We start from the raw sequence: 17609 nt of genomic DNA, 5'->3' as shown, positions 1-17609 counted from the left end.
AAAGCATTAAAAAGGGACATATGAAGGTTAGTGCCCTAGGACAGGTAATAGCTCAATTGCAAAAGGATTACCAAAGAGTGGGTACAGAAGAAAAATACACCACAAAGTCTTGTCCTGGCAGGTGAGGGTGAAAGAGGCCTTGAGAACAATTAATGCGATTTGGACAGGGTAGAGTACAATTTTTTTTTAAAGTTTGCTTGTTCCCATTCTTCAGAGCTTCTTTCAAAACCATCCGGAAGTTTCTGTGGAAAGTTAAACTTTCCAGAGTCTCTATTGATAAATTAACTTGGAATTATGAATTGGGAGGAATAATGCTCCCGGATTTCAAAAAAATATTTTTGGGCAACCCAATTGAAGTTTGTGACCATCCTCTTTGATGGAGGAGACAAGGCTTCATGTGTAAAATTGGAGTTGCATAAGTTTGCTGAGAGGATAGCAGAAAACCTTGTATATAAACAGAACTCTAAATTATTATCTAACTTAAAGAAGCCCCCCCCCCATTAAAGCATATAATTACAATATGAAATAAAAATAATGGTCAAAATGGGGTGGGGGGTGTCTTTCACCTAAAAGACCCCTGGCTCAAAATATGTTAATTCCATTAACAATTGATAATAAAATCTTGGTCACTTGATCCCAGAGAGGGGTCAAGTGTATTGAGGGTTGTTAGGAGCAGGGACCATTTGTGACATTTAAAAATATATCTTTTGTTTCTGTTATCTTCAGTTAAGATCTTACTTAAGTGACAAATTAGGTCCAGCATTAGCCTTACTGCAGTGGAGCAAAACAGAGACTCTGGGGAGCACAAAAAAAAATTATTTCAAAAATATATTTCTTACTTCAGACAGGAACATCTAAACAAGGGCTTGATAAATGAAAACAAAGGTGGGAATCAGATTTTGGTATAGAAATTGATCCATTTTGCTGGTCCGACATAATGATAAGGTATCGACTGGTGCAATATAACTTCTAGCATCAGCTTACCTTACTCCACAAAAGTTACATAAATTCAAATCAGAAATATCAGACCAATGTGTTCGATCTGGTCAAGAAATAGTTACATTCTTGCATTCAACCTGGTCACACCCTAAAGTGAGGCCTTTCTGGGAAGATTTGGGTAATCTGGAAAAAAATTACTAGAATTAGATACCCTTAAGAAACATGAATTATTTCTATAGGGGAATTTAGAAGACTCAAGACCGAGGCTTTGAAATATCAATTAAAATTCATTCAGCTCATTTTTGCAGTGGCCAGGAAATGCAGAGAAGTTACTTGGAAATCTGATTCCCAACTAGATTTAGCCCACTAAAAGATAGAAATGCATAATTGTGTTCCCTTGGAGAAGATCACCTATAACCTTAGCACCGAGGACCCTAGATAAATCAGGTTATTTGTTCCTTGATGGGAGTGGGGCTGATCCTTGGTGAACCCAATCTTTTCTTTTACTGATTCTTTCTCTTTTCTTACTTTTTCTTCCTTTCTTCTTTCTTCTTCTTTCTTGGGTGGTGGGAGGTTCCTTTTTTAGTTCTTCGTTCTCTATTATCTTTCTATTATCAACATGTACATTGAATTTGCATTTTTGTAGTATTATTGTCATTTTTCTTTCTTTATAATAATTGACTCTTCTTTTTTCTCATTTTCTTTAATATCAACATACGGATCGATATTTGATTATTTTGTTAATATTATTTATGTTTTTCTTCTTGATTATTCTTTGTTTTGACAGCACTTTGATTGAAAATTCTTAAAATATTCATAGTGCAAACATTCATATTATAACCATCTTACAACATTACTATAAATTAAAAAAAAGTGCATGAAAAATAAGGCCATGTCTTGGTTCATTGATTATTCAGGAATCTGATGGCAGCGGGGAAGAAGCTGTCCTTGTGCTATAGAATTCTCGTCTTTAGGTTCCTGCACTTTTTTTTCCCAATGGTAGCAGAGTGAAGAGGGCATGGCCTGGGTGGTGGGGGTCTTTGAGGATAGAGGCTGCTTTTTTTAAAGTCACTGCCTCATGTAGATGTCCTCAATGGAATGAAGTTTGCAGTCTGTGATGTTGCAGGTCGAGTTAACAACCTCTGGAGTTTATTCTTGTGCTGAGAGTGGCACCTCCATACCAGGCAATGATGCAACCAGCCAGAATGCTCTCCACAGTACACCTGTAGAAGTTTTTGAGAGTCTTCAGTGACCTACCGAATCTCCTCAGACACCTCACAAAGTAGAGTCGCTGGCAAGCCGCCTTAGTGATGCATCAACATGGAGACTCCAGGACAGATCTTCAGAGATATTGACACCCAGGAATTTGAAGTTCTTGACTCTCTCCACTACTGAGCCCTTGATGAGGACTAGGTCATATTCCCCTGACTTCATTCTGAAGTCCACAATCATCTCCTTGGTTTTGATAACAGTGAGTGCAAAGTTTTTGTTGTTACGCCATTCAACAAGCTGACTTATCCTCCTCCTGTACACTTCCTCACTGGAGTATATGATTCTGCCTACAACTATGGTGTAATTGGCAAACTTGTAGATAGCATTGGAATTCTGCTGGCCACACTGTCATGGGTGTATAACGAGTCGAGCAGTGGGCTTAGCACACAACCTTGGGGTGTGCCTGTATTGAGGAAGATACACTATTTCCAGTTCGTATTGACTGTGGTCTTCCGATGAGAAGGTCAAGGATCCAGTTGCAGAGAGGGGTACAGAGGCCTAGAGTTTGTAGCTTCTTGACCAACTCTGAGGGAATAATAGCATTGAAGGCCTAATGGTAATGGCATTGAAACTCAGATTGTTAAATTCTATATGTTCTGTTTGGTATTTAACCTATTACTTCTGATATGATTTTTAATCACCTCAATATGAAACTCTTTACTCGAACTGCTCCAGTCCTAATACATTTTCTCTTTCTCCATTAGAAACAATGATCAAATTTTCAACCATCTCTCCTAACTCTCCATTACTGGCCAGTCTTCTGTTACTTAGTGCAGTCACTCTACAATGCAACTTTAGTCATATTATTCATTTAAGACAATTAAATAAAAGCAAATTATCATTCAAACAATGACCAACTGGTTAATCAAACACAAAACATCCTTTAGGAATTGTTAAATGTGATAATGTCCTAATCACCTTATGGACTTGCACTGATTAAATTGATTTTTTAAAAAAAAACCTTTAGTGATAGAATCCACAAACCTTGAGTGTCAGGTCTGTGGAAGAATTCACAGAGGTAGGAAATAGCTTATCATTATTTTATGATATTATTATTATTACCCACTTGTTTTGTTGCGGCTTATTCTTTAGCAGTTTAAAACTGTAGAAATGTATTAGCCTTTTCTGTCTAACAATCACAGATAACTTAATATGAGATCACAGTATGAAATAAATCAAAGATGACTCTGTCAACATTCACTGAGCACACTGCAAATTTACCCAGATATCTGAAAAGCCTGTAATACCAAAAGCTTTTAAGGCTCACTCTCAGAGTGCTCTAAAATGCAGTAATCCTAAACTGATAATACTTTCTCTCCATGGTTCAAGGTTTAAGGTTCCTTTTATTATCACAGAATAATACATTTAAAATGTAATGATATACTTTAACTTTTGCCTGCTGTAAGGCAGACAAAGAATTGTCATTAGTATTGGTTGGCACCCTTACAGTATGAGAGAAAGAGAACCAAAAGACTTCCATAAGTAAAATGGTGAGACTATCAGGGCTCATTGCTATTTTAGCATGAAGCCGTCAACAACTTCTTGATGTGGCATGAGCATAAAAATAAGGTCATGATCAGAAAATTTGAATTCTTCAGATTTTGTTTGTTGATTTTTTTTTTAAAGGGTTATCCTGTTCTTATTTTGATTTCTACAAAGTTATTTTGCAGTCAGGATCTATATAAAACACAATAGTAAGACAAATGTAATACACAAAGAATATTGTTCTAACTACACCTAATATCAGGAAGTGGATAAAATGCCCATAAAAAGCACATCAATTGAAATTATACCATTTCATCCTCCTCCCCCATTAGAATGGATAGCTCATTAAAGCTGCACTGCTGTTCAAAAGTGGTAGAAGCAGGTACATCAGCTCCCTTTATAAAAAAACCAGAAATTATATGGTTGGGAGAGGATTGGAAGGGTATGGACCCAATGTGGGAAAATGGGACCAAAGCAAGAGGGCATGTTGTTCAGAACAGACAAGCTGAGCATTCTGGCAAAACTCAACAACTTCAAATAAGTAAATAAACAACAGATAAAATGGTTCTTTTTACACTATTAAACTGAATATATTACCTTCTATACTCTGGGACTGCACTAGAGATGAGTTACGATCCTGTGAAATCACTATGTTTCCGTGGTCATTGGGCACTTCTGAAAACTGTAAATGGAGTTTCAAGAACTTCTCCAATGCTACTGCAGCCTGTTCCTTTACAGGATTTATTATCTTTTCCAAAGCTTGAGAATCTTCATCTGTTACTCGAAGGCATATTGTTTCCATTTCCCTCATGTTAGCTCGTAGTTGCTGTGAGACAGTGAGAAAAAGTCAGTCTCTATTAATTATGTTTAAATAGTTATTTTATCTTTTGGTGAACTTTCATGATCACAAAAATGAGTAATGTACTGCTGCAGCACCAATCCGATAATATTATCAACAAGTATCAGCTGATGCCAGAGGCAGAGTAATCATCTGCCCAAAATATTGCCTTAACCTCCAACACAGAAGAGCATCACATCAACCTATGAATAAAAAAAAATCTAGCCTTAAAGCATTTGTTTTTAATTCCAAATCTTTAACATAGTTTAAGCAAATTTTGACATTAAGGAAATGTGCAATTACAATGCATACTAAAGTCCCTGACAACTGTCACAATATCCTCCAGCATATTAAAAAAAACTTTTAGCGGAGTCTGATAAGCCTTTGAAAAAAAAGTCATAACCAATTAGATTTATCTAATGTAAGCAGATACTTTTTAAAAGTTGTTAACATTTATTAGCCATTTACTGTAAAGCTTGAATGTAGAACACAACCTACCACACATTCTAGGCACTTCCAAAAAAGTCTCTTTACCATGTAATTGAACATGTACACAACCAAAGGAAAAAAATATTGCAGATACTGGAAATCTGATCTAAATAAAGTGCTATCAATAGTCAGCTAGTCAGATGGCATTCTGTACAGACATAAACATTAAAATTAACCTGAAGTGTTATCTTTGTTTTTAAGACCAAATGTTCTCCTCAGATGAAAAAGACTGAACAAGTATTGATGGGAAGCAAAAGAGAATTTTGGGGAGAGAGTGGACTAGTGTGACTTGCTAGTCTGCAGTGACATGGAGTTTGCACAGAGTCAATTATCTGTTCCTCCTTCCATGCTGTAAACTTTCTGTGCTTCTGTTACTGGACAACACTGTGTGGTGGAGATAGATTCAATCATGGCAATGAAAAAGCAGAGAATACGAGTTAAAACAGGATTAGCCATCAGGACCTATGACCCTGCACCACTGGTTATCAAGATCTTCTAGCATGTCTTTCTTCTGCATGTTCCCAAATCCCTTGATTCTTTCAATAACCCCAAATCTTTTTCCATGATAGACAAAGCACATGTTGAATTTCTCTGCCATTTTCTTATTCTCACTGTAAATTATCTGAACTTCAACTCTAAAATTATTCCTTCCTAGTCCTTTTTTTTCTTTTGCATACCAACTGTAGCCAGCACGGTTAGCATAGTGGTTAGTGCGACACCATCAGGCTGAGTACTGGCGCACCTCAGGGCTGTGTGCTCAGCGCGCTCCTGTTCAAACAACTGACCCATGACTGCATCGCCAGATCCAGCTCCAACAGTGACATTGTTTGTATATGACACAATAGTAGTTGGTCTCATCAGTATCAATGATGAGTCTCACTAAGAGAAGAGGTGGAGAATCTCATTAAATGGCTGATCCATCACAAATCTCAACTCCTCTTTTGTGTCATTCACATAAACCCTCAATTTTCCCATCTTTCAAAAGCTTATGTAAAAATCCTTTTTACATACAGTGATTAGACCTCCACAACTTTCTGGTGTAAACATTTCTGGAGATTCACCATCTTCTGTTTTAAGTGACTGGCCGTTATCTTGTAACCATGACTCCTGATATGAGATATCTCAACTTGTGGAAAGATTTCAACATATACCATGCCATGCTCACTTGTGTCTTGTTTCAATAAGAATTCTCTCATTCTTCTAAACCAGCCATTCTCAACCTTTTTTTTAAGCTGTGGCCCCCTTTGGACTCTGCTCAAAATTTATGGGCCCCCTTCCCTGTGAAGTAGTCAAGTTTAGTTGATTTCTTCTGAACTTCTCACCTACCGACTACATAAAAACATAATAATTTATGATTTTCAGTTAATGCCCCCTCCCTTAAATGTGCTGTGGCCCCGGGAGGGGGTGGGGGGCAGGGCAGGGGGAGTAGGGTGGGCATGTGACCCTGTTGAGAATTGCTGTTTTAAACATTTTAGAATGTTTTAATCCCAGGAATTAGCATAGTGTATCTCTCTGAACTGCATCCAATGCTCATATGTTCATTTTTTTAAAAAAAAGGATCAAAACTGTATGAAAATCTCCAGGTGTGGTCTCGCCAACAATTTTTAACAATACTTCTCAATTTTTAGTCTCCAATTCCCATCCTAAAAAGGCCAATACACTATTTCCTCCTTAATTCTTTATTTCACCAGCCAGCTAACATTTTCTGATTCATACACAAGAACACCTAGACTCCTCTGCACTGTACTTATTTGCAGAGCCTCTCCATTTAGATAATAATCTTTTATTTCTTCTTGCTGAAGTGCACGATTTTACATTTTCATGCATATGATAACCAACCTACAAACCATATCAACACTCTTCCTAAATACGCTGAGCTCTTATTTTGCACACCAGCCTTTTATGGAGCATTTTATCACTTACAGAGCCTTCTGGAAGTCCAAATACACAAAAGTATAGGTTCCCTTATATCTCTATCTTTGGCTTGGCTTCGCGGACGAAGATTTATGGAGGGGGTAAAAAGTCCACGTCAGCTGCAGGCTCGTTTGTGGCTGACCAGTCCGATGCGGGACAGGCAGACACGATTGCAGCGGTTGCAAGGGAAAATTGGTTGGTTGGGGTTGGGTGTTGGGTTTTTCCTCCTTTGCCTTTTGTCAGTGAGGTGGGCTCTGCGGTCTTCTTCAAAGGAGGCTGCTGCCCGCCAAACTGTGAGGCGCCAAGATGCACGGTTTGAGGCGTTATCAGCCCACTGGCGGTGGTCAATGTGGCAGGCACCAAGAGATTTCTTTAGGCAGTCCTTGTACCTTTTCTTTGGTGCACCTCTGTCACGGTGGCCAGTGGAGAGCTCGCCATATAATACGATCTTGGGAAGGCGATGGTCCTCCATTCTGGAGACGTGACCCATCCAGCGCAGCTGGATCTTCAGCAGCGTGGACTCGATGCTGTCGACCTCTGCCATCTCGAGTACCTCGACGTTAGGGGTGTGAGCGCTCCAATGGATGTTGAGGATGGAGCGGAGACAACGCTGGTGGAAGCGTTCTAGGAGCCGTAGGTGGTGCCGGTAGAGGACCCATGATTCGGAGCCGAACAGGAGTGTGGGTATGACAACGGCTCTGTATACGCTTATCTTTGTGAGGTTTTTCAGTTGGTTGTTTTTCCAGACTCTTTTGTGTAGTCTTCCAAAGGCGCTATTTGCCTTGGCGAGTCTGTTGTCTATCTCATTGTCGATCCTTGCATCTGATGAAATGGTGCAGCCGAGATAGGTAAACTGGTTGACCTTTTTGAGTTTTGTGTGCCCGATGGAGATGTGGGGGGGCTGGTAGTCATGGTGGGGAGCTAACAAATAGCCAAACATGATACCTCTTTAATAAAACTATGTAGATTTGATTGCATTAAGCTTCTTGAACTGACTAGCCACATCTTCCATGATAGACTCCAGCAACTTTCCAACCGATGTTAAATTAACTATTCTATAATTGCCTGCTTTTTGACTGACTTTTTAATTTTTAAATGTTTTAAATTTAGGCAGACAGCACGGTAACAAGCCATTTTGGCCCACGAGCCTGTGCCACCTAATTACCCTACAACTCGAGTACATTTTGAACGAAGAGAGAAAATATGAGCCTCGGGGAAAGCCCACACAGACATGGGGAGAACATACAAACTCCTAACAAGCAGTGCGGGATTCAAACCCCAGTCCCAATCGCTGGCACTGTAATGGCATTGCACTAACCATTACGCCAACCAATCTGCCTTGAATAAAGGCATCATATTTGACAACCATTTTTAATGAGCAAAGGCATTTGATGTTTTCCAATTTGGTATCCTCCAAGAAATTTGGAAAAACTTCAACCAGCATCTTTACCTCCTCCGCAGTCCATTAAAACCGTAGCAATTGTGTCCTGCTGATTTGTCTGCCTTTCACCCCATTTGTTTTTCCAATATTTGATTGGGATGGTTGCTGGTGTCCTCATACTTGAAACTAACCCATTAATTCTTATTGAAACTGAAAACAATACTCCAAATGGGGCCTCACCAATGTCCTGTACCACACCATCATGACTTCCTATATTAAATACTCTGACTTCAATCTCACTCTCCAGTGTTCCACACTTATTTTGGCTAACTTCCCTTCTTTTTTAAACATCCATAGAAGCTCATGCTATTCTAACCATAGAACACTACATCACAGAAACAAGCCCCTTCCCCCCCCTTCTTGTCACCATTTTTTTCCTAGTCCCACTGACTTGCACCCAAGCCATAGCCCTCCATACTGCTCCCATCCACGTAACAGTCCAAATTCTTCTTAAATGTTAAAATTGAGCCCACAGGACTGGGCAGATACATGGCAAATGCACTACAATGTGGATAAATGTGAGGTTATCCACTTTGATAATACAAACCGGAGGGCAGATTACTATTTGAATAGCAATAGATTAAGAGATGGGGAAGTGCAGAGAGACCTAGGGGTACTTGTACACCAGTCTCTGAAGGCGAGCATGCAGGTACAGCAGGCGGTTAAAAAGGCAAATGGTATGTTGGCCTTCATATCAAGAGGGTTTGAGTATAGGAACAAGGATACCTTACTGCAGCTGTACAGGGCCTTGGTGAGACCCCACCTGGAGTTTTGTGTGCAGTTTTGGTCACCTGATCTAAGGAAGGATGTTCTTGCAATGGAGGGAGTGCAGAGGCGATTCACCAGGCTGATACCTGGAATGGCAGGAATTACTTATGAGGAAAGATTGCGCAAATTGGGATTGTACTCGCTGGAGTTTAGAAGATTGAGAGGGGATCTCATAGAGACCTATAAAATTCTGGCAGGACTGGACAGAATGGATGCAGATGGGATGTTTCCAATGATGGGAAAATCCAGAACCCGGGGCCATGGTTTGAGGATAATAGGCAAACCATTTAGGACCGAGATGAGGAGGAATTTCTTGACCCAGAGGGTGGTGAATCTGTGGAATTCATGGCCACAGAGGGCAGTAGAGGCAGGTTCATTAAATATATTTAAGAGGGAATTAGATATATTTCTTCAGTATAAGGGTATTAAAGGTTACGGAGAGAAGGCGGGGACGGGGTACTGAACTTTAAGATCAGCCATGATCTCGTTGAATGGCGGAGCAGGCTCGAAGGGTCGAATGACCTACTCCTGCTCCTATCTTCTATGTTTCTATGTTTCTATGTTTACCTCAGCTGGCAGTTCATTCCACACTCCCACCACTCTCTCTGTGAAGAAGTTCCCTGTCATGTGAATGTGAGGGGGTTGGAGGGCGGAGAGCGGGAGGGGGGAACTACTGGAGTTGTTCAAGTGAACCAGCGCGGAATCGAAGGGCCGACATAGCCTGTTTCCGCGCTGTAAACGGTTATATGGTTATCATTGATATAGATGACAAACAATGGTCCCACCACCAATTCCTGAGGCACACCACTAGTCACAGGCTTCCAGTCTGAGAAGCAATCATCCACAACTACTCTCTGGCTTCTCCCATTCAGCCATTATTGAATCCAGTTCACTACTTCGTCATGAATACCTAACGTCTGAACCTTCCTGACTAACCCTGCCATGTGGGAACTTGTCAAAGGCCTTATTAGTTGGTTATTAATTAATCCTTTCTCATTGAACAACACTATATCCAATGTAGTCTTTTCTACATTGGCAGCTCTGGCAGCTCTGCAACAATTATGATTAAAAAATGTAATACATTTTTTATGCATATATACTCCACTGCACTTCCACAAAGTTGACTCGTCCATACTATTTGCATTTTGAAGTCCATGATCACTGCATTACTTGTGTTTTGTTCACTTATCATTTCTTGATTAATGCCTTGCCCAATATTACAATTAACGTTGACAGCTTATAAATAATTCCTACCAATTTTTTATGCATTTGAAATTTCTAAGCTCCAGCCAAACTGATTCTAATTCTATATTATGATTTGCCAAGCCATGATTATTTCTTATTACTGAATTGATATAATTCCTTGGTATCAGGGTTACTTCATTTCTTTTCCCTTTCTGTTCTTCCTAATTGTAAATTACTGTTGGACTTCCAGCTCTGGGTACCCTACTGCTGCATTTTCTTCATGACAATGTACACCCATTCACTTCCATTTATGCTATTAATTCATCTACACATCTGCTCTGTGCATTTAGATAGACTGGAGGTCTGGGTTTTCAAAGTCCATCCTATGGATGCCCCATACATATGAATTAGCTCTCAAAAATTATTAAAAATCACAAGTCCAATGTATGTGCATACATTTAGTAGCTACGAACAGCAGATTTCAACATTAAACATTAACAAATTATAAAGGTAAGGTCTTGACAAAATGTCCAGAGGGTCTTTCAATGAGCATCGAATGTCTTTTTCAAACATAATATTGTCAGTCAATTTAAAGTAATCTATAACTGTGAAGGCATTTACAATACTCACCAAAGGCTTACTCTATCTAGTCACTGTTAGGAGAGGTTGAGAGCTTCAATGTTAGTGTGAAAAATGACATACAGTTTCATTAAGTGGTGGGGACCAATTTATTAGGTAATCCAAAGTTTAATAATTCTATCAAGCTTTTAAAACCCTTTCCCTTGATCATCACCTTAGGCCATGTCACATGACTAAAAAGTGACTTTCCACTCTGAGTAATTGATGGGGAACTTCACACGGCAGGTTACTCAAGAGTTGAAAGAGATGCTACATTATTTTCATGGAGAGTTTGGAATAGTCTTGAATCTTTTCCTTTGTTTACCTAGTAATTTCTTCTTGTGTCCTGTGTCTGAGTAAAGTCTGGTGTTGGGCATACAAGACATCTGGCCTGCCCAACTTAACATAACTAGTTAATTCTGGGCACATGCTCGGAACAAGCTGTTGACATTGTTTTGCGCATCCTGCAAGGGGGAGTTCTGCAGATACAGTGTTAGCAGTATACCTCTGGTGCTCTGAAGTGCCCACTGCAGGCCATCTAAGTCTTAGAAGCAAGGGAGATCAGAGGGAAATCAGAGGGAAAATGGCAGAGCTGCCAGAGCTGCTGTAATGGCAATGCTGCTGCTGGTGCAGTACCAGGAAAGAGGGAGAGTGGAAAATAAGCCCTGCTCCGAAGGGTCCAAATGCCTAGTCATGATGCCAATGGCACCAAGCAGGCTTTAAACAGCCTGTTAGGAGCCAGCTGTGAATTGACATCCTGTAACCATGGAGGACTGTGCCCATGATGTGGCACCTGAGTTTGGCAGTCGGCCACAAGGTGTCGCAGAATCCCAGGGAGTAGGAGACTGGGACAAGGCAGCGGAAACGAGGCAACACCCCCCCCCCACCCATGGAGAAGAAGCCTGGGAGACAACCCACAAGAAGGAGACCAAGGCAGTGGACCAGCGAGGGATCCAGTGGCTAAAGGGCCCACACAGGCTGTGGGATGTTGACATGGTCAGAGGATTCACACAGGTTATGGGCTGCCGGCAACTAATGGTCCAAAGACTCACACCAGTCTATGGGTTGCTGGAGATTGGCTCTTGGGAACCAGATTCAAAAGGGTGCTGAGGGCAAGAATGGCTCCCAAAGGGTCTCAAGCACTGAAAGCTTCCTGATCATATTGAATGTTTGGAGCTGGCGCTCAGGTTGCCAATGGATTGAGGCTGCAGAGGCTGTGGAGCACTGAAGGTGAATCCATGGACATGGTGTTTCTAAAGGGATTCTTTTTAGCTTCTCTTTCTCTTATTATTGGGGCGCTGAACAATGCTAAAGGCGTCTCTTAGTTTGCCTTTGCAGCTGGCAAAAGTTGACGTATCTCATGTATATTAGACTTTTTGTATTATTACATGACAAAGGAATCTTGAATCAACATAAATTTAGAAACAAGTTTGACACCTTGATCTATAAATACTGTATCGTTTTCCTCAGTTGCTTAAAGACTATGTTGGCCCACAGAAACTGAGGTGAAGATCATCAATGTTGTTGCCTTTGCTGAGAGGTTGCTCCAAGAAGCATGAGCATCATGTGTGGAACTGCAGCTCAAAGTACTAAGGGTGGGCAGATGTTGGTTCTGGAGTAGAGGCACATGGATTGAACACTTTCTGATTTTTTTCCCCCTAAAAGGCCTGCACTCCAGTAGGAAGCTTATTAGAGTGCAGCAACTGCAATGAGAAAGATTGAAAAGGAATGCTGGGACAATGACAGTATTATTTGATACTGATCTGTGCTGTGATTAGATCTTTAATGCCTTGCACACCAACTTAAAGCAGACAAAATGGACGTAAGTTTCTGTGGGCAGCCAAATTTGCAGAGGGTAATCCATAGTTCCTCATGATTGATGGAGTCAAAAGTGTTTATTAGGTCAAGGAAGGCCAGGTAAAATGTCTGGTGCTGCACCTACATTTCTCTTGGGATTGTCATGAAGTGAGGGTCGTGTCTATGGTGCTCAAGAATATGAAACAATTTGGGAAGTAGCTCTTCAATCATTTGATGGAAGCAGTTGAGCAGGATCGCGATTAACCAATTTCTGATGTGCCCAGCATTTCTCGCTCATTCCAGATGTAGGTAGAGGTTGTGGATTTGTAAACAAAATTCTTTGCCACCAAATTTCAGAGCATTAGCAGGAAAAACATCTGCTACCTCGTTCCAAATATCCTTCAGGTAGTGTGTAGCTTTTTCTTCTTCTTATCAGTGAGAAATTGTTAACATTTATGATATCCAAGGGTATTCAGCATTGTTTTGCGATAAAGGTGAGACATCCAGCGTTGCTGCTTAGTAGCCCATTTTGGTGGACTTGAACGTGCTTTAGAATCTAAATTACATGCGCTAAGGTCAGTAAATCATCCTTTAGTATCTTTAAGTATAAAACTCTTAGATTACTTTATTTTTATTTTACAGATTTTTTAATCAGTACTCCTATCTGGCAAATAATTCCCCTGTTCTTGGTGCCTCCTATTTAACAAAAGGGAGGCTGGAATTCAAAACTGAGGGACAATCGCAAACACCTTGCTTCAACAAATACAATTGAAACAATAGGACTGATTTTCAAAACTGGCCAAAGCAGGATGAATTCTGCACATTTAAGACCTAATCCTCTTCTGACCTAATAATTGCAGGTAATGGAATTGCTTACTTCATACTTCTGAACAAAAAGGACAAAAGGGTTCATTATTATCTTTTACATCCTTGCTGTTCAGCATTCATGTGCAGTAGCCTGCAGCTACTATAACTGAAAATTTCATAGAGTCTAAGAACAAAAATATGAATGAGGTGAAAGATGCTTTTCTCCCAAATCACTAGAAAGTAACTACCACAAAAAAGTGTTTTAGCACATATTAATTTGCTATAATTCACCACTGGAAGGAAAGTAAAAGCTCTTTTTTATAAAAAGCAGCCTGTAGTGAACCTAAAATCACTAATTCCAGGTGAAAAGTAATGAAAGCAGCATATGGTAGCTGAATCCTGCTTAAACCCGTGTCCTAGCACATGCTTCTTTGTTGGCATTAACCAAAAATGAAATTACTAAATGCATAAAGAGAACATACTGAGAAGCAGTTAAACAGATTTTTAAAGAGATAAAATACATAAAATAAACAATTGGGTTTAGGCTGCTGTAGATGTAGATTAAAAGGGAAGTGCAATAGATGACAAATATGGATTTTCTGAAAGCATTTGACAAAATACTAGAGAGGAAGCATTGGAAAATGATTAAGGAGAATAGAATTTATGGTAATTGTAGGGAATTGTATAAAATTAGGGTATGGGGAAAAGAAATTAAGAATAGTTTCTGAGGACAATTTGAGTAGAGGCGATGTTGTGTTGAGTAGTGGCAGGTTCGTTTCAGATTCAAGTTTCTATCTACTGTCCATCAGCAATTTAAACAAAGGACTGTTGTTCTTAATTGTGAATATGCAAAAGCAGCAAGCATAATGAGTATTACTGACGATAAAAGAAACTCCAAGGGGTATCTATGAAAGTAGAACCGATAGAAAAGTGGTCAATGTCAGTAAATGTGCAATTTTATATAAAATTTAAATTAAATTTTAAATTAGATGCACTGCATGTTAACAAGCCCTTCAAGCCCATGAGTCCATGCTCCCCAAACACTCAATTAACCTACAGCCTCGTACGTTTTGAAGGGTGAGAGGAAACCAAAGCACCCAGGGAAATCCCTCACAGATATGAGAATGTACAAACTCCTTACAGACAGAACTGGATTTGAACCTGGATCGCTGATGCTGTAATAGCATTGTGCTAATCTCTACACAATCTGTGTCGCCCATATCTTGACAAAATGAAAATAAAATGAGGGAAACCTGGGATTTTCTTTTACTTATTCAATCACAGGATGGTCACCATCACTGGTCAGAACTGCATTTATTACTTGGCTATACAGCAAGAGGTATGAAATATCAAAAATGCAATAGGTAATCCATAAAAATAAATCTTATATTACATCTAAAAGCAGATTTGGATTCTCTACTACAGCAAGAAGAGAAACAAAAACTGTTTTGGGATATTCTCCTGAATGAAGAAATGCACACAAAAAAGAATCCCAAAATTGGGCCTTCTTTTTAGAACTGAGAGTTTGATAATAATTTATTTCCAGTGATTGAGAACATCAACTTACCCCACCTCCATCTGGCTCCATCGTCCAGTAAACCCACCACCCCCTTAGCTGGTGCCACCTATCACCTAGTCCCTGTCTCATCCCTCCTCTCAACTTTTAAAACTGGTTATCTTTCCACCACATCATCATTCTGATACAGGTTCTTGATCCAAAACATTGATCTTCATTTTGCCTCCACAGATGCCGCTTGACACACTCCGTTCCACCAACAGTTTGTTGAATTTACACCATGTCCTAGAGTTCCACAATTGACTTGAGTTATTAATTCTGTCAAAGATGGCAAGGAGACATATCAGTCAGAATCTCTTCTGAATTGACTGCTTTTATTAAATATGGTAGTTACTCCATGGGTATCCTAAAAATAAATGTCATTCCTGTAAATGGAAAGAAAGGACTACTGAAACTGAAGTGACCTGCCTGTCTTTTGTCACCCTTTTTGACTATAAAATCAAATAAGTCTGTTTCTAACTTTCAAGAAATACTTCAACATCTATTGAAGCCAACATGACTGCCAGTGAATACTATATTTACTTTTACCTCATTTGATTAGTCTATCTCAGACTTTCGTGTATAGCAATTTTTGCTTGAAACATTGTTTGCTTGGATGGGATACATTGTTTAGCATTTCATAATTTTTGGGGTAGAACACATTTAGAATATTATCCATCAAGAACAACTGGTTATGTACAACTTTCTTTTGGTCTGCTGAATTACAACAAATATAAGATGTGAAACAACATGGTCATTTTAACTTTAATAGTTGATGAAAAGATACCAGATTAACTGCTTTAAGGCTGGAGGCAACAAATTTCATTTGTCTGATTGTCAACTGTCATTGTTGCCTTAAAAAAATTAAATTAGTATCCAACATACACAATGAGAAATATTAACTGTTCAGTTCAGTTGCAAAAGAGAGCACACTGGATTATAATCAACTTCAAAACACATTCAAGAACAATCCAATAATAATGTTTAAACATCATACATGACTCAACCATATCCATGGCTCAACACCTAATTACCTTCACTGAAGGAGAGGGGAGGGAGGTGTTGGTTTTATTTAAACAAATGGTTTGTCTAAGATCTTGGATGGGCTCCAATTGAATTACACCTATCCACTGCTATTAAAGCAGTTGACAGTTTCCAAGTGCAAAATCTGCAGATATTACAAATAAAAATTAAAAATCTAGGAAGTTTTCAAAAAGTTAGACGGCACTTTAGAAAGAGAAAAACAGTTGACAATTCAGATTTTGCTTTTAGTTCAGTTGGTGAAACATATTGGAAAAGCTAATGAGATTAAAAAATTTTGAAAAACAAATTTCAAATTAGATGAACAATGATTCAAGAGTACTCAAAATGTCACAAGGCGTTTAAGTAAACATCAATATGAAATAAAATATCACAAACCTTCAGAAATATAGTTCCATAAATGTGTTTTAGTAATAAAAAGCCATTATGCAAAGGTGGAGTGTTTTGGGACTGGTGTGTGGTTTGGCTGCAGAAACTCAGCAGGTCAGGCAGCATCCGTGGAAACCAATAGACAGTTGACATTTCAGACCTTCATCAGGAAACATTATACTTAAGTTATCTCTTCAATAAATTCCATCAAATTAATGAGAGAGGATTTCACATTAATTTAAACATTCTATCAATCAATCCCTGGCTTTCTCTGTGCAAAATCATTTCCTTAAATGTCTTTGAATAGTTTTCATTGATGCAAGACTCACTGGCCTGTAGTTACCTGGCTTGTCCCTGCTATACACTTCCCTACCTTATTTCCCAAGGTTCAGGCCCATTCTGATAAGTGATCAGCATTACATCATATTCCTGACTTATGACTTGAAGATGATGTAAAACTATGGACTATCAGGAGGTGAGCCCCTCACCACAAGTAGACTCTAATTGTTGTTTTAGTCATCTTATTTATTTGGCTGGCCTGGCTGATCACCTGGCCAATGGTGACACCAAGATGTCAATTGTGGGGATACATTGATGGCAATGTCGTTGAAAGTAAGTGGCTTGAGTCTCTTGTTGGAGGTAGTTATTGCCTGACATTATTGCAGCATGAAAGATGCTCATCACTTATCAACCTGTAATTTGCTTCTTTGTTTGTTTAGGTCTAAGTTCTGCTGCATGCAGGTATAGACTACTATAATATAGAAGAGTACAATACAGAAAAAGGCCCTTTGGCCACAGTGATTGTGCTGAACATGACATTCAATCAGCTTTACTGTCATAAACGTGTGTCACGAAATTTGTTGCTTTGCAACAGCAATATTGTGCAGACAAGGTGCTAAACTACTGTAAATTACAATTCCATAATTACAAGATTTTTAAAAAAAAACTAGTGCAAAAAAGAGCAAAGGGAGGTGGTGTGCATAGGTTCATAGTCTGTTCAGAAATCTGATGGCAGAGGCGAAGAAGCCATGTTGTTGAGTATGTGCCTCCAAGCTCCTGTTCCTCCTTCCTGATGGAAGGAGTGAGAAAAG

General features: G+C 39.3%; 1 protein-coding gene across 8 annotated transcripts in view; it reads right to left on the bottom strand.

The window, feature by feature from the left end:
* Window positions 1-17609, bottom strand: part of stx17 (syntaxin 17) — a 159125-nt gene that overhangs the window by 42478 nt on the left and 99038 nt on the right. For 5 of the 8 annotated variants that reach the window (XM_069913568.1, XM_069913571.1, XM_069913572.1 and 2 more), the window contains 2 exons: window positions 16528-16645; window positions 4294-4522 (listed from right to left, as the gene is read on the bottom strand). In XM_069913568.1, coding sequence (XP_069769669.1) covers window positions 4294-4522; window positions 16528-16645 — 347 coding nt within the window. Of the gene's footprint in view, window positions 1-4293; window positions 4523-16527; window positions 16679-17609 lie in introns of all 8 variants that reach the window. The other 3 variants (XM_069913573.1, XM_069913574.1, XM_069913575.1) reach the window with 2 other exon arrangements.

Source organism: Narcine bancroftii, chromosome 1 (assembly GCF_036971445.1).
Source record: "Narcine bancroftii isolate sNarBan1 chromosome 1, sNarBan1.hap1, whole genome shotgun sequence".
NCBI classification, from domain to species: Eukaryota; Metazoa; Chordata; class Chondrichthyes; order Torpediniformes; family Narcinidae; genus Narcine; species Narcine bancroftii.
This window is presented reverse-complemented; position numbering and strand designations above follow the sequence as displayed.